Source organism: Pieris brassicae, chromosome 10, assembly GCF_905147105.1.
Source record: "Pieris brassicae chromosome 10, ilPieBrab1.1, whole genome shotgun sequence".
Lineage (NCBI taxonomy): Eukaryota > Metazoa > Arthropoda > Insecta > Lepidoptera > Pieridae > Pieris > Pieris brassicae.
Window position 1 is genome coordinate 12469502 of NC_059674.1, and position 22273 is coordinate 12491774.

General features: G+C 34.4%; 2 protein-coding genes across 7 annotated transcripts in view; one reads left to right on the forward strand and one right to left on the reverse strand.

The window, feature by feature from the left end:
* Positions 1-10666, forward strand: part of LOC123715210 — a 42347-nt gene extending 31681 nt beyond the window's left edge. For both annotated transcript variants that reach the window (XM_045670135.1, XM_045670136.1), the window contains 6 exons: positions 290-395; positions 3357-3565; positions 3773-3898; positions 4281-4451; positions 5596-5796; positions 7652-10666. In XM_045670135.1, coding sequence (XP_045526091.1) covers positions 290-395; positions 3357-3565; positions 3773-3898; positions 4281-4451; positions 5596-5796; positions 7652-8037 — 1199 coding nt within the window. In that variant the 3' untranslated portion in view covers positions 8038-10666. The remainder of the gene's footprint in view (positions 1-289; positions 396-3356; positions 3566-3772; positions 3899-4280; positions 4452-5595; positions 5797-7651) is intronic.
* The window catches only part of LOC123715208 (microtubule-associated serine/threonine-protein kinase 3), a 43378-nt gene continuing 23657 nt past the window's right edge, over positions 2553-22273 (reverse strand). For 4 of the 5 annotated variants that reach the window (XM_045670133.1, XM_045670131.1, XM_045670132.1 and 1 more), the window contains exons 19-38: positions 22103-22227; positions 21918-22020; positions 21541-21716; positions 21218-21313; positions 20607-20809; positions 20015-20163; positions 19656-19782; positions 18876-19002; positions 18040-18141; positions 17883-17954; positions 17062-17184; positions 16789-16892; positions 16232-16375; positions 15784-15897; positions 15298-15528; positions 14955-15127; positions 14294-14871; positions 13920-14045; positions 13675-13804; positions 2553-2728 (exon numbers count right to left, since the gene is read on the reverse strand). In XM_045670133.1, coding sequence (XP_045526089.1) covers positions 2568-2728; positions 13675-13804; positions 13920-14045; positions 14294-14871; positions 14955-15127; positions 15298-15528; positions 15784-15897; positions 16232-16375; positions 16789-16892; positions 17062-17184; positions 17883-17954; positions 18040-18141; positions 18876-19002; positions 19656-19782; positions 20015-20163; positions 20607-20809; positions 21218-21313; positions 21541-21716; positions 21918-22020; positions 22103-22227 — 3164 coding nt within the window. In that variant the 3' untranslated portion in view covers positions 2553-2567. The remainder of the gene's footprint in view (positions 2729-13674; positions 13805-13919; positions 14046-14293; positions 14872-14954; positions 15128-15297; positions 15529-15783; positions 15898-16231; positions 16376-16788; positions 16893-17061; positions 17185-17882; positions 17955-18039; positions 18142-18875; positions 19003-19655; positions 19783-20014; positions 20164-20606; positions 20810-21217; positions 21314-21540; positions 21717-21917; positions 22021-22102; positions 22228-22273) is intronic. The other variant, XM_045670134.1, reaches the window with a different exon arrangement.

Below are 22273 nucleotides of genomic sequence, written 5' to 3' on the forward strand. Positions count from 1 at the left end.
GGATTTTGATTCTGGAGAGGCCTCACTGCATATTCTGCCACGACTTTAAGGTTCCAAAAACTAACACAGACACAGTATTTGACGAATTCTGTTTGATAATATATAATACTAAGACTATTTTTTTCTTAAAAAAATTGTTTTAAGCATGCACCATGTACCACGGAATTATTCTAGTTACCCACAAAATGTGGAAACTAGCGTTAGATCAATTTTGTCACAACCAAATTTTTGTCATTTTTATATTCATTATTATTAATTTAGTTAATCATAAATTAACAAATAATTTCAGGTTCAGTAGAAGCACAGCCACTAATGAACCACGTGGATGGTGAGGACGACCACAAGAGATACATCGAAGACTATTTGTGGAACGGGCAGAAGCCCGCAGTACAGAGGTATGTGATGGTATAGAACTGGTACCTAGCGATGGAAACCCAACGATCTTCAAACTTATGATTAACTCGATTCGTCAATATGATGTAATCTTTGTTTTCTCGGTCTTACACCTACAATACCCCAGAAACTATACAATTTTATACTATTTAAGAGCAATTTCCATGGCAATTTCGTTTTCAATATGATGTAGTTCCACCAATTTTCCCCGAATATAACAAGAAAAACGTTGCCATTTCATCTGATATGTTGGTTTTCCATCCGTTAGCTACAATTATTAACAGCAATTTATAATTAAATCTTTACTTTATTAAAATTTGTTATTTAGAAATAAAATTCTGTCTTTTATATGAAAACTCTAATAAAGTAAAGATGAACAATAAACCCAGAAACCCAGAATCTATATATAAATGTACATAACTATTTTATTTAACTGAAGTTCTTTTAATACTGCTTCTAAAAAAAAACAGTTGTGCTTAAAGTATATAGATTCTGAATTTTAGCGCAGCTTGTCTACTAACTCATTGAAGCTTGTATTTTATAGATTTTTTTCAAATATGCATGCTTTATCACCAATCAAATAACTTGGATTTAAGAAACAGTATATTATTATAAATAATCGCTATTCTGTGGGCTTGTCTCCAATAAACCACGCAAAAATTTCATAACGACAATTTTATTATGATTGGATCATCGCGCGAAGCCGGGCGGATTCCTTCTTCTCTGTCAATAAACAAAATTATTGTCACTAAGGCTTTGCTTCTGGCTAAGCAGCTTCCGCAGCGCAATCCATAATAGCACAATAAACACTTTAAGATCTTCACAGAAATAGTCACGTATATATATTATATTATTTACTCCGGGCGTAAATTGTATATACTTTATAATAATTGTTAACAAGTCTTTTATCTCGAATATTTTTCAGGTTTCAGAAATCGTCACTGCTATGCTTAATTGTCTAGTTTTGTGTACTAACCAATGGAAGAAACTTTTACTGAAATGCAAATAGTAAATGAACTTATAATTTGTTATAAAATTCTTATTCGTTAAGATTTGAAAGTTCTAAATACTAGTTAAATAGTTTTAAATATAAAAACGCCTTGTCAAGAAGCTAAACATATTCTGTACCTGTCAGTTATGGAAGGCGGTTTTGACCTGCATTTTTATAAAATTTTCCTAGATTGAAATTCTTGATAGTATGGCGATTAATTCCGTAGGAACATATTGTTTGAATTAAAAAAGTCATTCGGGCCAAGGCCATTACTATTCTGTAAAATACAAAGTACACAATGCACACGACCAACCATTGTTATATTGTATGAAAAGTTCTATTAAGAAAAATTATAACAATATTTCTACCGAGATAAAGTATTATGCGATATGACTCAATAATAAATAGGCTTATCGGAACTTAAATTGATAAATTGCTCCAATAATCAACTTTTAACGTTGGTGTATATATCAGTAAAGGTTTCTTCTATAGCTGTTCTGCCCTATCTTTCCATTTCGTATCTACTGGGTAACGCAGAACAAGTCTAAATTTCATTTTTGATATTTGCTTTTATCTAAATCTTCTCACGGTGGCGGTATAAGGCCGAGTAGTTCTAGATCAGATAGTCCGGAATGTCTGCTAATAGATACTTTTACAATATCGATGTGACCTGCACTTTTATCAATGTGAACGTTATCAAAATTGTTTGTTAGATTGTATGTCGTTGTATCACCTAACCTTACAGTAAACACTACCGTCCGCGGCTCCTTCTAGATTTTTCGATGACTAATATCCTACCACATGCGTGCTTGACAATTATTTGAGCATGACCTTACTAACCCGGCTCGGCGCGAGCTGTTTCTTTTGCGCATATCATCGTCACGTCCAAGCGTCTGACTTGAAATCAAATTTTGCAGAAAATCGACGTTCCGTAGCGCGCTATCGGCCCTCATATACAATGGAGAGGATCGTTCCAAAGATAATAGGAAACGTTACAAAAGCGAGTACAAAAAGAAATTTAGACCGTTCTCTCAATACGTGTACGAGGCGTCTAAAGGGACATTTACGAAATGCAGGGGTAAAGGGAAGTCGAATGAGGAGGCGAGCGAGAGGTTGGTGGGCGAGAGCGAGGGGGGTGGGGCTAGTGGGGTCCGGGGGGTGGGTTCCAAAGCCGCCGGCACCTCTAAGGCTGCCGGAGAGGACAGCGAGAGCACGCTGCGCGCTGCCGGCCTGCAGCCACTCGGGCTGCCGCAGGGAGACTCCTGGTACCGCGAGGTGATGGACTTGCGCAAGCGTGCCGGCGAGTACAAGGTCTCTCTTCTCTTCTCTTAGATCTGCCTATATCTACAACGATAAAACATAATTATACGTTCCAACCTACTTGAACGCCGTCGTTACGATGCCTCTCTAAAGCATAGTTATTTATTTTCTGAAATAGGGATTGAAGATTGAAGAATCTCTTATCTGGAAATTAAGTAACTTAAAACAATTCGATCACATCATAGACAATGTAAATTATACCACAGATCAAATAGTATTTGTGACGTGATATAATGATCATGCTTTCATACAAAGTTGTTTGACAGTACCGCGGCTGGGGAACCGAGCTGGCTCCAGAGCACATCACACAGCTTTACAATAAGCAGATCGAGCTCTGGTACCAAGTATCTCGCCGGTCCTCCCTCTCAGCGCTATCACTCGCTTCCACTAATCACAAGTAAGTGATGCACTAGTTATTTGATATGCACAATCCGGCTTGAAGGACCAAGCTTTTAGGAATGTTTAATCATAGCGATATGATTTCGTAATCTTTTATCGCTGTCTTTGCTGGAATCAAGCCCCCATACTAGCCAATAGCTATTGCAACCAAATGGCTTAGATGTTGGCTATCTTAATGAAGCTCAGCTGTAGGAATGCTATTAGCATAAGCTCTTTATATATATATTTTCTTATGAACATTTAAATTTTGCAGGGCTTTGCCTCGTGACGAAAAAGATGGCAAGGAGTCCAAGAGCCATTCTCCAAAGAAGTTCAGGTCGTTCCGCTCTGCTCCGCACCAGTCTATACACGCTAAGCTTCAAGAGACTAAAGCATTGGAGCGTTCGCCGCATAAGACATCGCCACAGAAGCAAAGGAAGAAGCTTCAGGGCCATAGCTTCGATGAAGGCGCGGCCCAAGAAGGTAAAATGTTTCTTATTTACCTGAATTCCTATACCTAAGATTCCTGACACAATGTCAAATCAGCATTAGCATTAGAATTAAATCATAATCAGAATATGCACAAAAGGCTGTCTATAAAATCGTTATAAATGTAATAAACGCAGAAATTGTTGCCATGCCTGATACTATTTGACGACTATCTTTTACTATATTGCATTTATTGGATAGGTGTTAAAACTGAAGGAGCCTACCGATCTCCAAGGCGGCGGCCTCGCTCGGCTGACCCGGCACCCGTTACTTCAAGACATCTGCCCAATGGACATGAGGCACATCCTCGACCTGCTAAGCCTACCGGTTAGTTATTGTATATATGCTTGACGCCTTTAATAGCGTAGATTTAAAATTGGATTCTTCTAGAAATTATGTCTTTTTTATAAGGTTTGACTTATTTTGAAACGAAACCCGATTAGTAATAGTTACTTAGAGCTCGTTGTTTGCTTTGTTCTGACTTTCAGTGATGTTCTTCTTAGTATTTGACAATTCATTCACATCTGATCGATTTTGTGATCAATTTATCATCATATTTTTTTTATCGTCTACATCACACTAACATCAATTATCTTTCTAGATTCCATAAAATAGTTCTCGATGTAATCCGAATACGTGTTTTGTGTGTTTCCTGCCTGATGCCTGTCCCAAAATTAGATAAAATTCTAGTATGCTAACTGTTCTGTAGGTTTGCCGTTAAGTAGGGGCAGTAGTAATAGAGTTAGGTCATCGTCGAGAGGTGGAAGGTCACCTTCCGCGCCTCCAAAATCTGGGCCTGGAACGAATGGGACAGTGGAAGCCAATGGCCTTGAGCAGAACAAAAGGAGTCGCAGCGTCTCTAAAGTGGGGATAAAATTGGGTGCGTAAGAACTTGTGACGGTTGCGTCGGCGCTCTGTCTTTTATTTTGGCGAACAATGCGGCTTTTTCAACTCTAATTTGCCACTGCACTGAAGTTTTTAGTGTTTCCATTTTTCAAACACAATATTTTTATTTATAAACTGGGTTCACCGTATCTTCAAAAAAAGTTGAAGCTTAAAAGTTTGAAGGTATGATTTTTTCATATAAATAAACAAAAATAAACGATTAACAGAAATATATTAAAATCTCTTTAAGCGTATAAAAATATAAACGTCAATAAGTATGCTATGTATCAAATAAATTTTAGTAGTATATTAAATCTTAATGTCTTATAACTAAAAAATAGTACATTTATATTCATTATGTTATAAAAATTACTAAAGTGTGGTGGCGTATGAGGCTTAAACGCGATAGAAAAAGTAGTACAATATATAATTTAATTGGCTTCTGTTTTCGCGCTTTTAGGCAAAATTTGTCAGTGCGTCTACGCAACATAGTCACTGCGCGTATTGGCACCAGCCTGAATGGAGTTTATGTTCGTATTGTCCGGTGTGAAACACTGCACTTCACTTACAATAAACAATTTTTCTATGATTTTAAATGATCACTTCCCTTTGTCCTGCCAACTGGTTTTAGTGTGAATTTGGCATGTTTCATTTATGTGTGTTTAGTAATTGTTATAGGAATGTTTGTTGTGTATATTAAATAAATAGTTTTAAATGTAGATTAAATTAAATATAATATACCTTCCTCTTTGAAATAGAAGTTAATTGTAGATGTGTTTTTTTAATATCCTGTTAGTGAATATGAGGTGTTTTGTGTGTTTTTAGGTAATTAATTTACTTCGGCCATTATTCAAATATAGTTAAGTTTCAATACTGTTAAGCACTGGGTATACAAATAAGAAAATCAAACTATATGTATAAAGGAATAAAGGCCTCAGTGTTTTAGTAGAATAGTGATGATTTATAGATTTTTTTCGTTTGACTCACCAACATTACGAGTATATGTGTCTACTAACTATAATTTGTAAAATGATAATATCCTAAGTGAAACTAATTTCTATTATTTCAGCAGTGATATTTACAATGGTTATTTTATTAAAAAATCTCATTTAATATACATAAATTTGACATATTTTCAGAAAACGATATCCAGGCTCACCGTAGTGCATCTGTCGCTAAGGACCATTTCTTCGACGACTCCCCAGTGGTTAAATCGCCCCCGGAGCCCACCCGTGTTAAGTCCCCTGAACAGATGAACATGCGCTCCCCCGATCCTGTCAACTGGACAGTTCCACTTGACACTGGCAAGACATTCACTGTGACACAGAATGTCAAAAGCGGTGAGTCACTCATGAGCAAGTTGACAGTCACATTCAAACTAAGTTAGTCTGTCAAAATTTTGTAATGCGCCAGATATGTCAAAATTTTTCTAGTAGGCAACACTCGAATATGGAATTGTAAATGTATTGGCTTAAGAGTGTCTTCTTCACGGTGATGGTTGCACAGTATAACACCCGACACCTAATACCCAGGTATACTGTGGTCCTTGAATAAGATACTCTTCGTAGATAGACGGCATAATTAAATTTTAAGTCTTATTATATCGAGAACACATAAAGAAATTGAAAAATTCGTCACCCCTTAATTTTTTATACAATTGATTATAACTTAATCCATTGGTATGGGTGATAAATTTTTACAACGGAAAGCCATCACACTGTCATTTCACGTTGGAATAGACATGGTAACATTAGCCGTTTTTGAGTTTACGTGTGTATAGCAACCCCACAGTACAGTAGGCTTGCAACACTGACACAAGTACACAATAATCATGTGCCAAAAACCGATCATTAAAATTTCTTCACTCGTTTAGTTTTCATACATTTTTAATTATGTTAAAATCATCTTTATTTCTTTTCTGTCCACACAAAGTGTTACCCGACGAATTTTCACATTTACCCTATAAGATGACAGAACAACAAAGACACATCAATCATAAGTTACACCTTTTTGATAATAACTAATTAGGATGAATATCAACAAGTTCTGCAGAGACGGCGTGGAGCTAGAACATTTTTTGTGGACGTAGAGAGTAGCGTTGCGATCATCATCAGGCATACAACCACTCACATATTTCAGATGAGAACATAAAGCGCCCTAGCTCTGAGTTTAAGGGTAGCTCTATGGCGGAAGACGTCGGCCCCGTGAAGATGGCAGGTACGCCGTCCACAGCCACCGCCTAAGCAATCATCATCGATTTTAATGAGTGTCAGTCAGTGTCCTCTTACTCAAAGACAGAGCTCACTGCCACACGCACGACACAGATAATATATAACCTGTTTTATATTTATGATAGTTCATGATTAAATTGTGTTAATCCAATAACTGAGATGCTTTTATTTTTTGACCGTACTCCGATGAGACGTCGACCACGTATGTATCCATTTGTGTGTGTGTGTTTCGATGTTTGCGTACACGATCACCGTTTAGCACTCTGTCCCTTTCTAACATTTCTCATCTCATTCACTGCATGCTGCCTGCTCCTGTCATCCTACGACGAGTAATAAAGACGTCCAGCTCTGGATGTACCCCGATAGGTTAGATCCTTGGTTAGAGTTCGCTATTTCCGAATCATCTGTTGCATGATGTTGTCGGGGGAGGATTTCCTACGTAGATCTTCTGATATATCTCTAAAATCTAAAGCATGAAAATTTCCATATGTGCCAACGCCAGCGGCATAGCTTTTGTAAATTGGCTTTAATATCCCAAATTGGCTTCGAATAACTGTAACAATTACTGTTTCACAAATTTAGATTAGTACTAGGATATTTACAGACGTAGATTATATAAAAAAATGTTGGTGGCGACTGGCGGATTTTTATTAATATTCAGTATTAAGCATGAATTAATTGAATAATGTATATTTATCATTGTATTTGAAAAAGTAGCGTGAATTAGTATCTATAGTTGAATAAATATCAAACTTAATCAAAAAAGTAAGTACGACAAATCATTACCCATAGATTAAACAGAAAACCTAACAATATATATTGTATAGCGATTAACTAACCTTTGCTAGATTAAGAATAAATGTGCTTGTTGATGTCAAGCTATGGAAGTTTCAAACATCTTTAACATATATTTGAAACTTTCAAAGAAGATTACACTTCTCCTTATGATAACACAATGTTTCAGAGATCGCTCCAATCCATCATCAGCAAATGTCGCCAATCCGTTCGCTGAAAAAAAGTGATTCTCCCACAAGTTTGAGCAAACGCGTGGATAAAACTCCCACCACACCAACAAGCTTGACTCCCATATATGAGACTAAAGCTCTAGATTTAAACAAGGTGAATGGTGTCAACGGGATCAATAGCAACCAGCTGACACCTGAAACACCAATTAAAGAGAAAGAAGTAATCAAGAAGTCTACTGAAGCCACTCAGGTGGCGCCGGGAGTGGTTGACACAACGCTAATAAACGATACATCAAGCTCGGGTGGACTGACAGCGGCTGAGGTACTAGACCGTGCCCGATCCAGGTTTGACAAGTTCTGGGGGAAAAAGGAGGATGATGTGTAATCTAACAGTTCAAGCGTTAATTGACAAGAACACGTTCAATTCGAGGGACATTCTGTCTCCCTGAAAGTGTATGTCAATGAAGGAGACAGCATGTGGATTCGATACAGTTGTTCACACAATGCATTTAATAATGTAATTCTCCTATGGTTATAAAATCGCAAAATAAAGTAGGTCGGTGCATAGCTTCGCTTGTATAAGAACGATTACTGTATTTATATTATTATTTATTATATAATGATCACTGTCTATTAAATAGGAGTGTGGTGGCTTGTGATAGTAGATACGGTCTGGTCGAAGTAGAATAGTATGATTAATATACGTATTTATGAAAAAAGAAGTTTATAACTGAAGTTACGTGTGATATGGGTCAAATCAAATTTTGGGTCACTTAATTGAATTCAGAGATTTTCTGGAATAGAATGGCTTTAAAGAAAATTAAAGACGAATGCTGGCATTTATTCTATGCGTAGTAAAGTATTGTTTTCGAACGCTTATCCAAAAATCAATTGATATAGTGTATTTAGTTATAAACTTCTTGGCAATTATTAAAAGATTCGGTAAACAATGGATGTTGGACTTATACAACATTTATTGTAAAAACATAGTTATTATTAAGTTGCGGATTAAATTTGTATATTTACTTCAGTCCTATGTATGCGCATAACTATGGCAAACATTCAAAGCATCAAATACATGACGCAACGAAATAGAATCAAGCGGCAAAGGTGTCTGTGTAATTATGTTTTAACTAAATTATTAAATATTGTGTATTTCTGTGTAGATTCAACTTAACAGAAATAGTGAACAATCACAAACGTATTTAGCTTTCTCAGATTTATTTTCTATTCAGACATCTCCGTCCATAGAAAATACATGGCAGAAAATTTTATTAAAAGACAAATTAAATTATAACTGGCTTAATCCATTCTTATAAATTTCATCAATTTCATATAAATATTTCTTAGTTTCCAAGTGAGGGTCTAAATCATAGTGTCGTGAATTACATTGTGGTTGTTTGTTATTTCAGAATTGAGAAAACCCTTACATTTAGTTTTTATGTTTTAACGAAGTAGATAACTTTTTAACTATTTATAAATTACTATGGGCAATGTATACTTTCTAAATGCATCTGTTAGCCGTCCAACGTAGTATTTTTTGCGAAATAATCACAAAATATATTTTCTCAAATTATTTCTACAGCTTTGTAATCTATGGATGAAAAGATATATTTTATAACAATCTACAACATTATTCTTCTTCTATTGTATCTGTGAATGTGATAGTAAATTGGCGGGAAATTAAAATCAACGGCCAGAAGCCAGCTTAGATAGTTCTTTAATTATTTGATTGTAATTGATTTATACGGATATTGCTATATAGTGTTTTTATCGAAAAACTTTGTAGTTACCATGGATATTTATCCAGAGCCTTGCCGGATATGTTTATCCATGTCCGAATTTAATGTATCTTTGTCCGGTACGTATTGTACAAAAACAAATATGATAGCCAAAATATTGTTATACCTGAAAATTATTATTGAAAAAACGGACAGGCTGAAAACAATTTGCTTCAAATGTACGGTTAGGATTGAACAGATCCATGATTTTATAACGACCATAACACAGTCTCAAAATCATTTCGAGAAACATTATTCAAGACCAAAGAGCCCTTCACCCAACATTCGCGTTACTTCCTTCGCTGAACAAGAAAATAATGCCTTTCTTAAATTGAAACAGTCGAGTCCATTCTTCTCGTATTCGCCGCTAAACATACTTGTTAAACCATCTAATCATCAGTTTTTGACCTCTGGCACACGATTACATAACGTTCAAAAAGATATCCAAAATGATAATTTGCTAATGAATCCAGGAGAATCGGAACAGCTTTCGGTCGATATATTTGAATCTCAGTCCGACCAAGATGATGTGGACTTAAAGCGGCAAGATTAAAAATGACTTCAGGCGCGAATACAATTAAAAGAGTAAATGTTATGATCCATCAGACAAATGATTGAATTATTTTGCGTTCTATGGAATTCCGTAGAGACAGGGTAACGTTAGAATTGATTAAAGTAATTTCATGTAGATATAATAAACTTAGGTGCCTATTGTTTTATTAATATACTAGCTAAATGTATTTCAGTTCCACAGACAATATAAGTAATCACAACTTTGAATTTTTGTAATTTAAACTTTCTCTATACCCGTAAGATTATTAAAAATTTTATTGTATAAGAAATTTGTTAATACTAATTAATATTTGTGAAATTGATGTTACTTGAATTAATAATAAATATCAATGAAATTTCATTTTAATTTAGGCGTTCAATACTAACGACCTTGACCGTGACCCTTTAATGCCAGTCAAATTCGTATGGAAATTCGTATGTAACAACCAATTACAATTAAGGATAATTCAAGGAATCACGCCTGCGAAAAAATGGTTAGGTCTCAGTGCCCAGTATTATTTCAAGCATTGAATTGTTTTTTTGCGCACAAAATTTTTTTCGAGCTCTTCCTCCTCGTAATTGTTTTTTCATAGCAAGTAATAGCTTTGCTATGAAGCTAAGCGTATGATTTTTCTGTTGTAATTACATCAAAATGGACACCTTAATAAATATTTAAAAATGGGTTGTTTTTCTATAAATCAGCTACTTACCTACTAAATCAGTGTTCAATGTTACTGGAGCACCTTATCTTAACCAGGCGGATAAGGTGACTTGAACACACAAGTCACACAACATAACCCTCCGCCACAAGCAGTCGCACCGCAAAGGGTATGCGGATTAAAAAACACAAAGTAACATTACACACATACGTTTCTTTGATATTATTTTTTCACCGTATGAGCAACTATTATGGAGCCTAAATGCTTAGTGTTAGGATTTAATAATTGAACATAACCTCTAATCGAACATTTAAAACATCCAAAGAAGAATAGGTGAGAACTATTTGTTAATTTGGGTCTGCCCTGTATTCATTGAATGACTTCTCTAAACGCATAAAAAAACACAAAAATTAAGAACAATGACTTTATTTCGTATTTGTATCAATTCGTACAGATATTCTAAAGAAAATATTTCCTCATTCACTATAGACAGTTATTGATAAATCACATTTATTATACACTAAATTAATTTTACAAATTAAGCATTAATTATGGCAGGAAACAACACAGAGATGAAGATATGACGTCACTACACATTAGCTTAACCATGCTTTTAATAACTACCACTGACCCACTAAACGAGCTGTTATTAATAAATGGTTGAAATTGAGACATTATAAGCAAATTTTATAGACATAAATACATGTAGGCGTTTACCAATATTTAAAAACAAACATTTTATTTATACGCGGATATACATACAAAATAAACTTTCATGTCACCACCATATATGACCCCAAAAAACAACGCTGTCCTGTAAGTTATTAGGGTTAGATCAGTTCGTGGCACTATGACCATCGAATGCTAGAAGGCCAGTGCCTATTCATACTGTTTAGAATTATACATTTAACAAGCCACGTAAAAAATACAAATTATATTTACTTTAATATACTTTGAAATTATGGTCCCAAAACAATTTAACGATTAATTTTAAACAATTTAAGCTTAAACAATATAATTAGGGTAGTTAAATTTAACCCTGTCTCACCATCACATAGGAAATAAATGTTTCACGTTAAACTAATGAGTATTTTAGAACATACTTTTTAATGAACAGTTAAAAACAAGTTTTTGGAATGTCTATATCAAAGTCATGGAGAATGAGCCGAGCATAAATTTAAATCCCTTATATAAAACAAAATCCTTAGAGGTGGTCCAAACTTGTATTGGATTGAAATAAAGACGCCATTACAATCCACAAGGATTCAAAGTTATAATGAAACAATCCTGTCAATAGAGATCAAGGTATTACAAAGTCACTCTAGAACAAAGAGTAAAGGCTAAGTTAATATATTCTTGCTTCCTTCCTTCCTTCTATCCTTCTGATAATTTTATTAGAAACGCAACGTTCCTCATTTATCGCTCCATTCTCTATGCCTGTCTTATGAAATTTCAATTGAATAAATAATATAACATTAATAGGAACAACAAAAACAATTTCGGAAGACGTCACTTAATTCGAAAAGCAATACAATCTGCTGATTTATATAATAAATATGCAGTCTATGGCACTAAATTCATGTGCGTGTTTTAAAAGCATAGACACAGAGAATAAATTGAGCATTGTTTATGGTATACAAAACAACTAGAAAGAGACAGCATGCTCGAACGTTACGCAATGCCTCTTAACATTAGGCAATAAAGACGGTATTTCAATAAACGAGAATTAAAACTAATTTTGAATCTTATGAATCCCATTCTATTCTTTATGTCTATTATTATGAATTGAAAGTGAAAAAAGCATAGGTTTATATATTTAAAACTACATAGTATGAAATGAACGTGAAGTCTCAACTATAAAAATAAAAACCTAACAAATGTTTAAAAATACTATCACAATTAGTAGATCTAAAATCTAATATCTATTCTAAACGAGTACAAGTGAGATAAAAAACGTTCACAAAAAAAAATACATCTTTAATAATGTTATATGCCTCAACATTAATACTGAATAAAATATTTGCCTGAATTAAGATGAAATTGAGATCTTTTTATTTATAAAGGACAGACAAGCGAAAGACTCATTTCATATTATTTTTAATTAAATTCCGCCCCTAGTATATTTTTTAAAATCGTATTTACTACACAAGGAAATTCCCTAACAACCAGTACATGCAACGATATTAGTCTCTAGAAAACTTAGTTCTTTATATGCTTTATATAGAACGAACATTTATTACATACAGAACTCAGGCGTTAGTAAATTAAGACAGTCCTCTTTACGTGCATTTTCAAATACTAAGTAAATCTTGAACATTAAAAACAATATATTTTCCAGAAGCGATTAAAAATTATGTCGCGCGATTGTTTCGTAATAATTATTAGTACGGGTGGCTCCAAAGAAAGTAAGTATCTTATAACCGAGACCCAACACGAACTACATCATTTTTGTTAAGCACAAAAATTGCTTCGTTAAAAAAATACACTACTAAGTTTTGATGAAGTAGAAATTGATACTAAAATTACGTAAGCACTTGAAAAATAAAGTATAGAAGAGGCTCCTAAGTTATGATTACAAAATTTGATTATAAATATAAGTTTCATTTATATGCGATTGTAGTATTTACTTAAACGAAGTACAGTAGCAGAAAAGCAGATATTTTTTAACCAATTCATGTTAAAAAACTTTTTCCTAGTTCCTAATAAATACCTGAAAAAATCTACTCATTTAAGCTTGTTTATAAAATTGTACTCCATTTAGAAAATACGAAAAAACACTTTATTTAAAATGTACTTGCAAATTGCTATGAAAACACGTTTAGAAGGATGACTTATCAAAATATGTTTTGTATTATAGTATCGTGTCATATTAAATTGTAAAACCACTCTTTACCAACATTAAAAAACTCTCATAAAAACCGTACAAAGGCAAACCACGCCTACAAAATCCAAATTGACCAACCACAGTTCTAAATTAGCATCGATTGAATAACCACTTACAGACATATATTTGTCTCATTCATTTCTCACCGGATGATGAAGATGAAGCCCTTCCCCGTCCCTTTTTCATCTTTTTCTCATCTGGTTCCTTGTCGGTGGCGACAGAACTTTGATCAAGTTTGACTGGTATTTGTGACTGGGGCAGCGGTATCGTGGTATTCTGGAGTTATTTTAAAAATACTTAGGACTTCATTAAAAATTCAGCAAATGCTGAGGTTTTACGGGAGATAGCGGTTAATAATAAACTAATTTATTTTATATAATCAAATTAATACCTTCTTTTTAGCATGTTTGTCTTTTTTCGCTTTGTGATCTTCGTCGTCTCTTTTTCTGCTCATCACTCCGAGAAGTTTGCTCACCACACTCTTACTTCTGCCCTCACTAGTCTCCGCCTCTGGAGACTATAACAACAAACGATTTTTTTATAATAACAGAACTGAATAAAGAGAAAGGATCTTAAAAGTATATTTAAAATTACAAATAATTATTAAAATTCTACTTAGAATTTTATATTTTAATAAAGCATTACAGAAAACGACCAAGCAAGGAATACTACCAAGAAAATGTATACCAGTATATACTAAATATTTCAATAAAATCTGGAGTTAAGAATCAATAAAAAATATGTTATATAATGTTATAAAAATACCTTGATCGTCTCAACCGATTCTTGTTTTCTGAATTCCTTCTTTATGGACTCAGACCTCTTTGCTTGCTCTTGTTTTTTCTCAGCTTTCTCTTGTTTCTCCTGCTTTTTCGCTTCTTTCAACTCTTTCTCTCTTTCGAGTTTCTCTAATTTCAGTTCCTTCTCTCGCTCTTGCCTTTCCAATTTTTCTTGCTTTGTTTCTTTTTCCCTCTCTTGTTTCGTTTCAACTCTTTTTACCGAACCACTTCGTTCCATTTTATCCCTCTTGTCATCTTTCGCTTCAGGCGCTTTCTCTTTTTCTGGCTTCTCAATCTTCTTAATGGAGTCTTGTTTCTTTAGCTCCTTTGTTTCTGACTTTTCTTTTTTCATCGAATCTTGTTTTTTCAATTCTGATTTATCTTTTGATTTTATTTTCTCTTTGGATTTTAAATCTTCATCTTTCAGACTAGAATCTGACTTCTTGCGAGTTTTAACTTCCGGAATGCTGGACAATTCTTGTGTAAATGAGAGTTTCTTATTTATATCAGACACTGTAAGACTTGTGTCTGTACTTGATCGGCTGTCTGTCACTGTGAGGTACACTGAAAAAAATCAAACAATTCTTGATTCAATACTCAAAAATTCACACATAATTCTGAATTAAAAAATACTACTATTTTCTTACATGGCATTTCCCTCGATGTATCAATAGTGGAAGCTTCCATACTAGAGTCTACGAATGACTCGTCAGAAAGAGAGAGAGACGCAAATGACGAGTTGGCATCGAACGCCGACTTGCCCTGGCTGGCTTTTGGGGATGAGGTGAAGATACTCGGCGTGCTCTGTTTTACTGGCGTCCTGGTTTAAGAATTCAATTCAAAATCAATAAGTTTCACAATTTTTAACAGTATCGATAAAACTACAACTGTAAGTAGGGTAGTGCAAGAGCGATGCCTTAACCATTTTTGTCCAATAGTTAAATCATTAAAGTAGTAAGTTTTCGTTAACAATAATTTAAGCGTAACTACCTCATAGGCAGCCTAGCAGAATGGTGCGTGGGAGAATCTTTCTCCTCCGCGATTCTTGGCAAGAGAGGTTCTTCTTTATCTGGAGGTGGAGGAGTGGGGGGCGCTGGTGCAGGGGCTCTCCAACTTCCTCCTCTTCGGGTAGTCGCGACTGTGGTCGTACCACTAGTGCTTACTCCCCCACAGCAGAGTGGGGATATAGAGCACTTAGATTCCGCTGAACGAGGATGTAACCTGTTGAAAATAATAACATATTAACGTTTTATTTATAGTTTATATCCCACCGTTTCAAATTCCAACTCACATTGCAGCTCTAAAAACAAAAAGCTAACATAAACAATGAAAACAAATAATTAATATGATAAACAAATGTATGAATAATTCAGCTAATATTAAACAAACTATAAGAGATGATTTGAAAACCAGAATGAAATGGCGTAATTCGAAAAAATTAATAACAATATGAAATGACATGATATGATAACAAACCTGTCAGGCGAAAGAGCTCGTCTTAAAAGCGGAGACGCTGGATCGCGACGTGGCCACGCGCGACGACATTCGCGTGTCGCTAGAGGTGATGGACTGCGCGCTTCGCAGCCACGGCTATTTTTATGAATGAACGACACATTAAGCCCCACTCCGGACAAACACAAAGGCACGACATTTTAACTTATAAGGTATTTACCAACTTCCTCGCACACTGAATAGAGCACGCGAAAATATAGTGTTATCGGAACGGAATAAAATAGTGAAAATGAAGTTCTCATGTTAGTCACAATATTATGAAAATATGCAATTTACAAAAACATTTACATTTTCAAGTCTAAACTATAGTTATTGAACATCTATTTAAACTAAGTGTTTATTTCTTTTATATAAGACATTTTTCAAGTGGCCTCAAATATTTGATTTCTTTAGTATATAAAAACCTGCTTACCTGGTGGGTGAAGCCGGCGCTGGCGCAGGCTGGGGAGAAGGTGAAGGGGTTCTCGCGAGAGGGGAGAGGGGCATATGCTGAAGAGACGCACGGCGAACTTCACCCGCGCCTAGCTTGTGCTTTAGCCCGTGAAGGGATGATGGCCTGATATATAATTCGAATGATATTATTATTATAAAATATTCACCGGCCGGTCCGTATACTCGAATCTACAATACTAAAAACATTCATAAATACCGGTAGATATATTTTTGTCTATGGACGAAGAGCTTTTCGCAAGTTACTAGTAAGAGGCAATTAAAACAACCCTCCTTACTTAATTATCTTTCGAGACTTGATCTTTCGATTAAAAAACAACAACAAATTTTGCTCTTATATAAAGCGTCGACATCCCTAGATCCATAAATTAAAATAGATGTACTAATTTGTATAAGGAACCAAAATTTTTCTTTGTTGTAATGTTTTAGTTTCAATTTTTGTATTGTTTTTATTTATGTCTAATGTACCCTTCAGGCATTTAGTTTAAACAAAGCAATGATAAAAATAACAAAATGTACCTTTGATAGTGCGTCGTAGGTGCGTTGTGTAACGACGTGTCGGCTAACGCTGGAACTGCGGAAGGCGCTGGAGACGAACTCTCACTGTTTCCACCCGAAACCATCTAGAAATTATTATCATTTTATTATCACTTTGGTAGCTTAGTCAATCTCGCCATAGTTCAAGCCTAGGAGTGCTAAAGAAGAAAAATGAATATTAAGTATATTACTATTCAAAGTCTTTTGTGAACTTTAGATTTTAGGCGACGCTTATAATTAAATTGTATGTTTTACCTGATGCATCTCCTGCGACGCCCGCTTAGTGGATATTCTTCTAAACAGCGAGCACCGCCGACGAGGTCTTGGACGTGGCGGCGCGGACGCACGTCTGCCGCCCGAACGACGACGACCACCCGCCTAGAAATCGGTACGTTTGAGAATGGCCTTATCCAGAATTGGTACAGAGTATGGTAATTGCTTATTTTTATAAAAACGTTTTACATTTCGTTGATAAAATTATTTAAAAAATGGAAATAACTTTTGTGTTTGGCCTTAGTAAGTCTTTAGGGATAAGATAACTTAATAAATAAATTTTGATAATTAATTCCAACACACAAATGTACAGTGTTTACAATTTTCTTAACCTACAAAGTAATAATATTTTTTTTAATGTGTGCGTGTACGCACACATTAAAAAAACGCACGTAAGAAGTGAAACTTCTTTATGACCTTATTTTTCGAAAAATGATATATGCAACTTTACGGAAATTGGTTAAATAAAGTTAAATTAGATAAAGTTGAACAAAAGGTTTTTATTATCATAGACATGACAATTAACAAATAAATCATTTTACCTTATTACTACTAAGATTATTACAGAATTTCATTAATTGTAATAGAATTAGTACTTACTATCATTGTTATCGTTATTATATATTTTTGTTATTAATGGCTTCGAATCTCTTCGAATCAACCATGGTACGGACAGAAAAAGATGGCGCGTAACAGAAAAATGTGACGGTAAAAAAATTTCCAACGCCGATAAAGAAGTTTCACTTGATTTTTATAAACTTAATTATTAACTAAATGTTCATATTTAATATTTTCTGTATTACCTGTATTGTAGTCTGATCTAGCGGAGTGGCGCGAAGAGTCGCGTGTGGGGCAGCCAAGAGCAGCCTTAACACCTGAAGTATTTCAATAGAAAATTAACAATTTATTTATTATGTATTTGGTTTATCAATAGCAAAATTGTGATAATTTTTAACCTACCTGTGTATGCAACAATCCCTGCACAGATTCACCATTGAGCTGTGTTATGAGGTCTCCAGCCCGTAAACCTGCAGCCCAGGCCGATCCTTGTTCACTTACAGCCTACAATTAATTTAAGAATTAAACAATATATCATAACTTACGATTAATACAAGATATATAATTGATATTGTGTTTATATTTAAAAAACGTATTACACATAGTAAACAGAAAATATTTTAATGATGCTCGAGTATTAACGACTGTCTGTCACGTCTAACTGTTGCTGCAGCAATAATGACGCAAAACAAGTTTCTTGTTACATTATAACGAGATAGTTATACTTATTGTTTTTTTTTACTATATATTGTTTACATTTCCGTTTTATAATTATAACTTGTAAGTTTTTTACATATCTGTGTGTATTTGTCTTGTGGCTGTCATCTTTCTTAATTGATTTATTAATCAATTAACTTATTATATATCTACCATTCTTAATATTAAGAGTATGTTAAGGTCGATTAGTGAGCCACAAAGTCTAAATATCAAATGCAGGTTTTAATAGCTGGTACCTTACAAAGCAATATCATCAATATCCAAAAATATTGTGTAACTTTACATACTTTAATATAAAGTTATGCAAGAAGGTAACAAAATTAATAAATAAAAATATATGAAATGTTAAGAAAAACACTTTTTGAACGGATTGAAGCTATGTATATTAAAAACTTTATATTTTTCGGTCACTTATAAGTTTTTAATAATAATACATAGCATCAATCCGTTCAAAAAGTGTTTTTCTTAATGTGTAAAAGCTATGTTAACAAAAGACAATACTATATATGAAATGTACTTACCGATACCAAATGATGCATAGTATAGTAATCTGTGTCGCCATAGTACACACGGACCGTGTGTATTGTAAATCCGAAACCTCGTGGGCCTCGACGTACAACGATCGGCGGTTTAGAAGATTGAATTAACCTATCAAATACAAAGGAGTTTTAGTAATTAGAATGACGGCAATGTGATCGTCGCGCATCTCGTACGCATTAATACGTTTCCTACGTAAAATATCATTTTGTAATGAGAAAATTTATCAAACGTTTATATAAAAGATAATGAAAAGCATACACAGTAAGGTTCATCTTCAAGATTTGTAAAACCAAACATACGTCAATAATTATTTTTCTTTATGTAGCTGTATTGGTATGAGTACGTTACCTTTAATAAAACTTAAACTTAAATAATTTGGGCAGGCCGGCCCCGGCGGAGAAGGCTCATCTGTTGTAAGTATAATAATGAGTCTATGGACAATTTAATGCCAGAGGGCTTGCGAATGCGAGCGAGAAATGCCGGCAATTACGTGTTTACCTCATTTGTATAACTTTCAATGTTTAACACGTACCATATAAGTTATATTCAACTCATATCATTTTTATTTGTTTGTCATGTTATATATTATGTAAATATAAGTTTTATAACAAATAAATGTTTTTTATTGTTAGTTATTTTTTGGTTATTACGTTATAATATAGGGTATTTGTATTGAGAGAACTCTTAAAAATTCCCTCAGAAATTTGTGTTGTTCTAGATACATATAATTTTATTCAATTTTACGTTTTTTTATTACTTACGAATGGTTAGCAATAGCGAACGGCGATGGCGGATCGCGACACGGCGAAGAGTCGCGTGACGAGTTGGTAGAAGATGTGTTGCCGGCACATGGAGATCCACCACCCATACTTATTATGCTGTCTTCGGCTGCAAAATATACTTATAAGTTACGTAAATCAGCACATTAGTTATAACATTATTATAAGGTCAAGTAAATTTTAAAAAATAAATATTCGTTAAATAAATAACACAGATTGTAAACTACCGCTCTATATACGTAGTTACTTAATTTATCCAATCACAAATGGGAAATAATATAAATTACTCAGATACATAACAATAACATTATTCAGTATTCCGATAAAATGAATGCGATTACCTGGATGGATCACTAAAGAGAGGCCGGATGTGCTTGCCGATCGGCGCATTGACTTTGGTGCGGAGAGAGCTATAGGTTTACTTTTGTCTCGTTCAACCTTATCCACTTTATCAAATGATTTATGTTCTTTCTCCCTCTTATTCTCCGATCTATGAAAAAAATGCTTGTCTGTAAATTCAGTTCACGGACGATAGTTTAACGTGACAACGTCATAACAAAACATTGATAAAATGATTGCATACTTTTATGAATAGAATTCAATCATTTTTATTGAATTATCACTATTTTGTATAGGAGGAAAGGAGTGAATCCTGGGACGCATAGGCCAATCGAGTGGAAGAGAGCTAGATGCGACACAAGCGTACAATGAGTTTAACAGGTTATGCTTTTTGATTGATAAGACGTCACGACAAAAATTATAAAAACATTATTTACGCTAAAAAAATATGTTGACAGTACATATCTCATTAATGTGAGATCTACTTTCACTTTATTAACTTATTGGATCTTCTCGATCTTCATCAATACGTAAGTAAGACGTTTCTAGAAAACGAGGTAGTATATTATTTCTTATTCTACTAATAACACTTACGGTTTTGGTAACATAGCGGGATGCAACTGTGGCTGCACGAGACTCGACAATCCGTGAGTCAAATGCGTATGCGCATGTAAATGGGCCGCATGCGTCGAGTGCGAGTGTGCGAGCGGCGCACGCAACGCGACACGACGACGAGCGGCCGGCGACACGTCGTCAGAATCCGTTTGTGATGATTCAGCCGAGTTTGCTGATATCATCTGAAGAAAAAAAAACCTTAAGTCGAATAGAAAGTAAGTCTCTGTTTGAGATATAAAGTCGATTAATAACAAATATTTTGATTATAACAGCTGATAAGCATGCAATAAACGTCGAAACAATAAAGTAACTTCAGAATAAATATTGTAATACACTTAAAATGTTCTTCGAGCAAGCTAAGACCCGGAGAGTAGAATGAGGATGACAACGAGGTTTGTGATTGTAAATACATTTCGAAACCTATGTATGCATCGAAATTCTATGAAACAACGGTAAACTAAGCATGCTTCATCACTTTTTTCATCCTAAAATGTTTATTATACCAGTCATTAATGAAAAAATATAACCATAATTTTTTTTTTATCGAAAATTGGAATGGAATTTACTTTTAAACAACAATGTAACCCTACCGGGCACTTAGGATGATGGTGCGAAGTTTGCGGCGGCGCAGTGGGTGTGCTTGGTGGGCCAGCACTGTCAGGCGTGCCTGGCCAACTATCCGTGCTCTATTTAAATAAAAATACTTAGTTAGTAAAATAATACACTAATCAAGGCCATAAGCATTCTTAAAAACTACTCTATATGATTGATATCATCAATATTAAAGAGAATCTAAAAACTTGACGAAAACCTTGAACCTCATAGTCATTTTAATCGGTTTAAAATTATATTAATGAAAAAACAAACCAATTTTCATCTACATAAAATTCATTAACTACATGCGTATACGCACCTCAATGCTAACCCTCGATGAATGAGAGTGATAATGTCTCCTCCATTGCGGAGATGTAGAGGAGAATGCGGCAAATAGCCCTGCTTCCTCTCCTCCCGTCTCCGCCGTTGGCCCACTCTCCCCTTCTGCTGCCTCGTCTGTCTCCACTTCACTGTGATTGTAACGATCACAGCGACCTATAAATTTTAAAAATAACATACATACACATATAAATAGTATTGCAATATTTGAGATTGTTTTATTGTATTCAACAATAATTACCATCACCTAACTTGTTTTATCAGCTTTATCGGCACATAATGAATAGGATTTGAATGTGACTATAAATAATTATCACGTCACAGATAAAAATATTTTTGACCTTATTTTTAACTTACTATCAAAATAGCTGGTGTCTTCATCATTTTCCAGCTGCGGTATGAACTCAGCTTTCCGACGGAGTAAATTGTTCCAGTCTAGTCCGTAGAAATATATGTGTTCCTATAAAAAAATAAAATATTTAATAATCAAAAACATGTATAAGTACTACGTCTGTGTCTCTCAAGATTTATCTTTCTCTAACCTTTACTTGATGAGTGCCTCCCGTCCCCAATCTATCTCTGGGGTTTCGAGCGAGTAAATCTGCAATTATAGTTCTCGCTTCTACTGCTATCGGAAAATCATCTTCGGATGGCCACTCTATGTCATCTGTGTATACAATAAAGATATTTACTGTAAGATCGAATTGTACTAC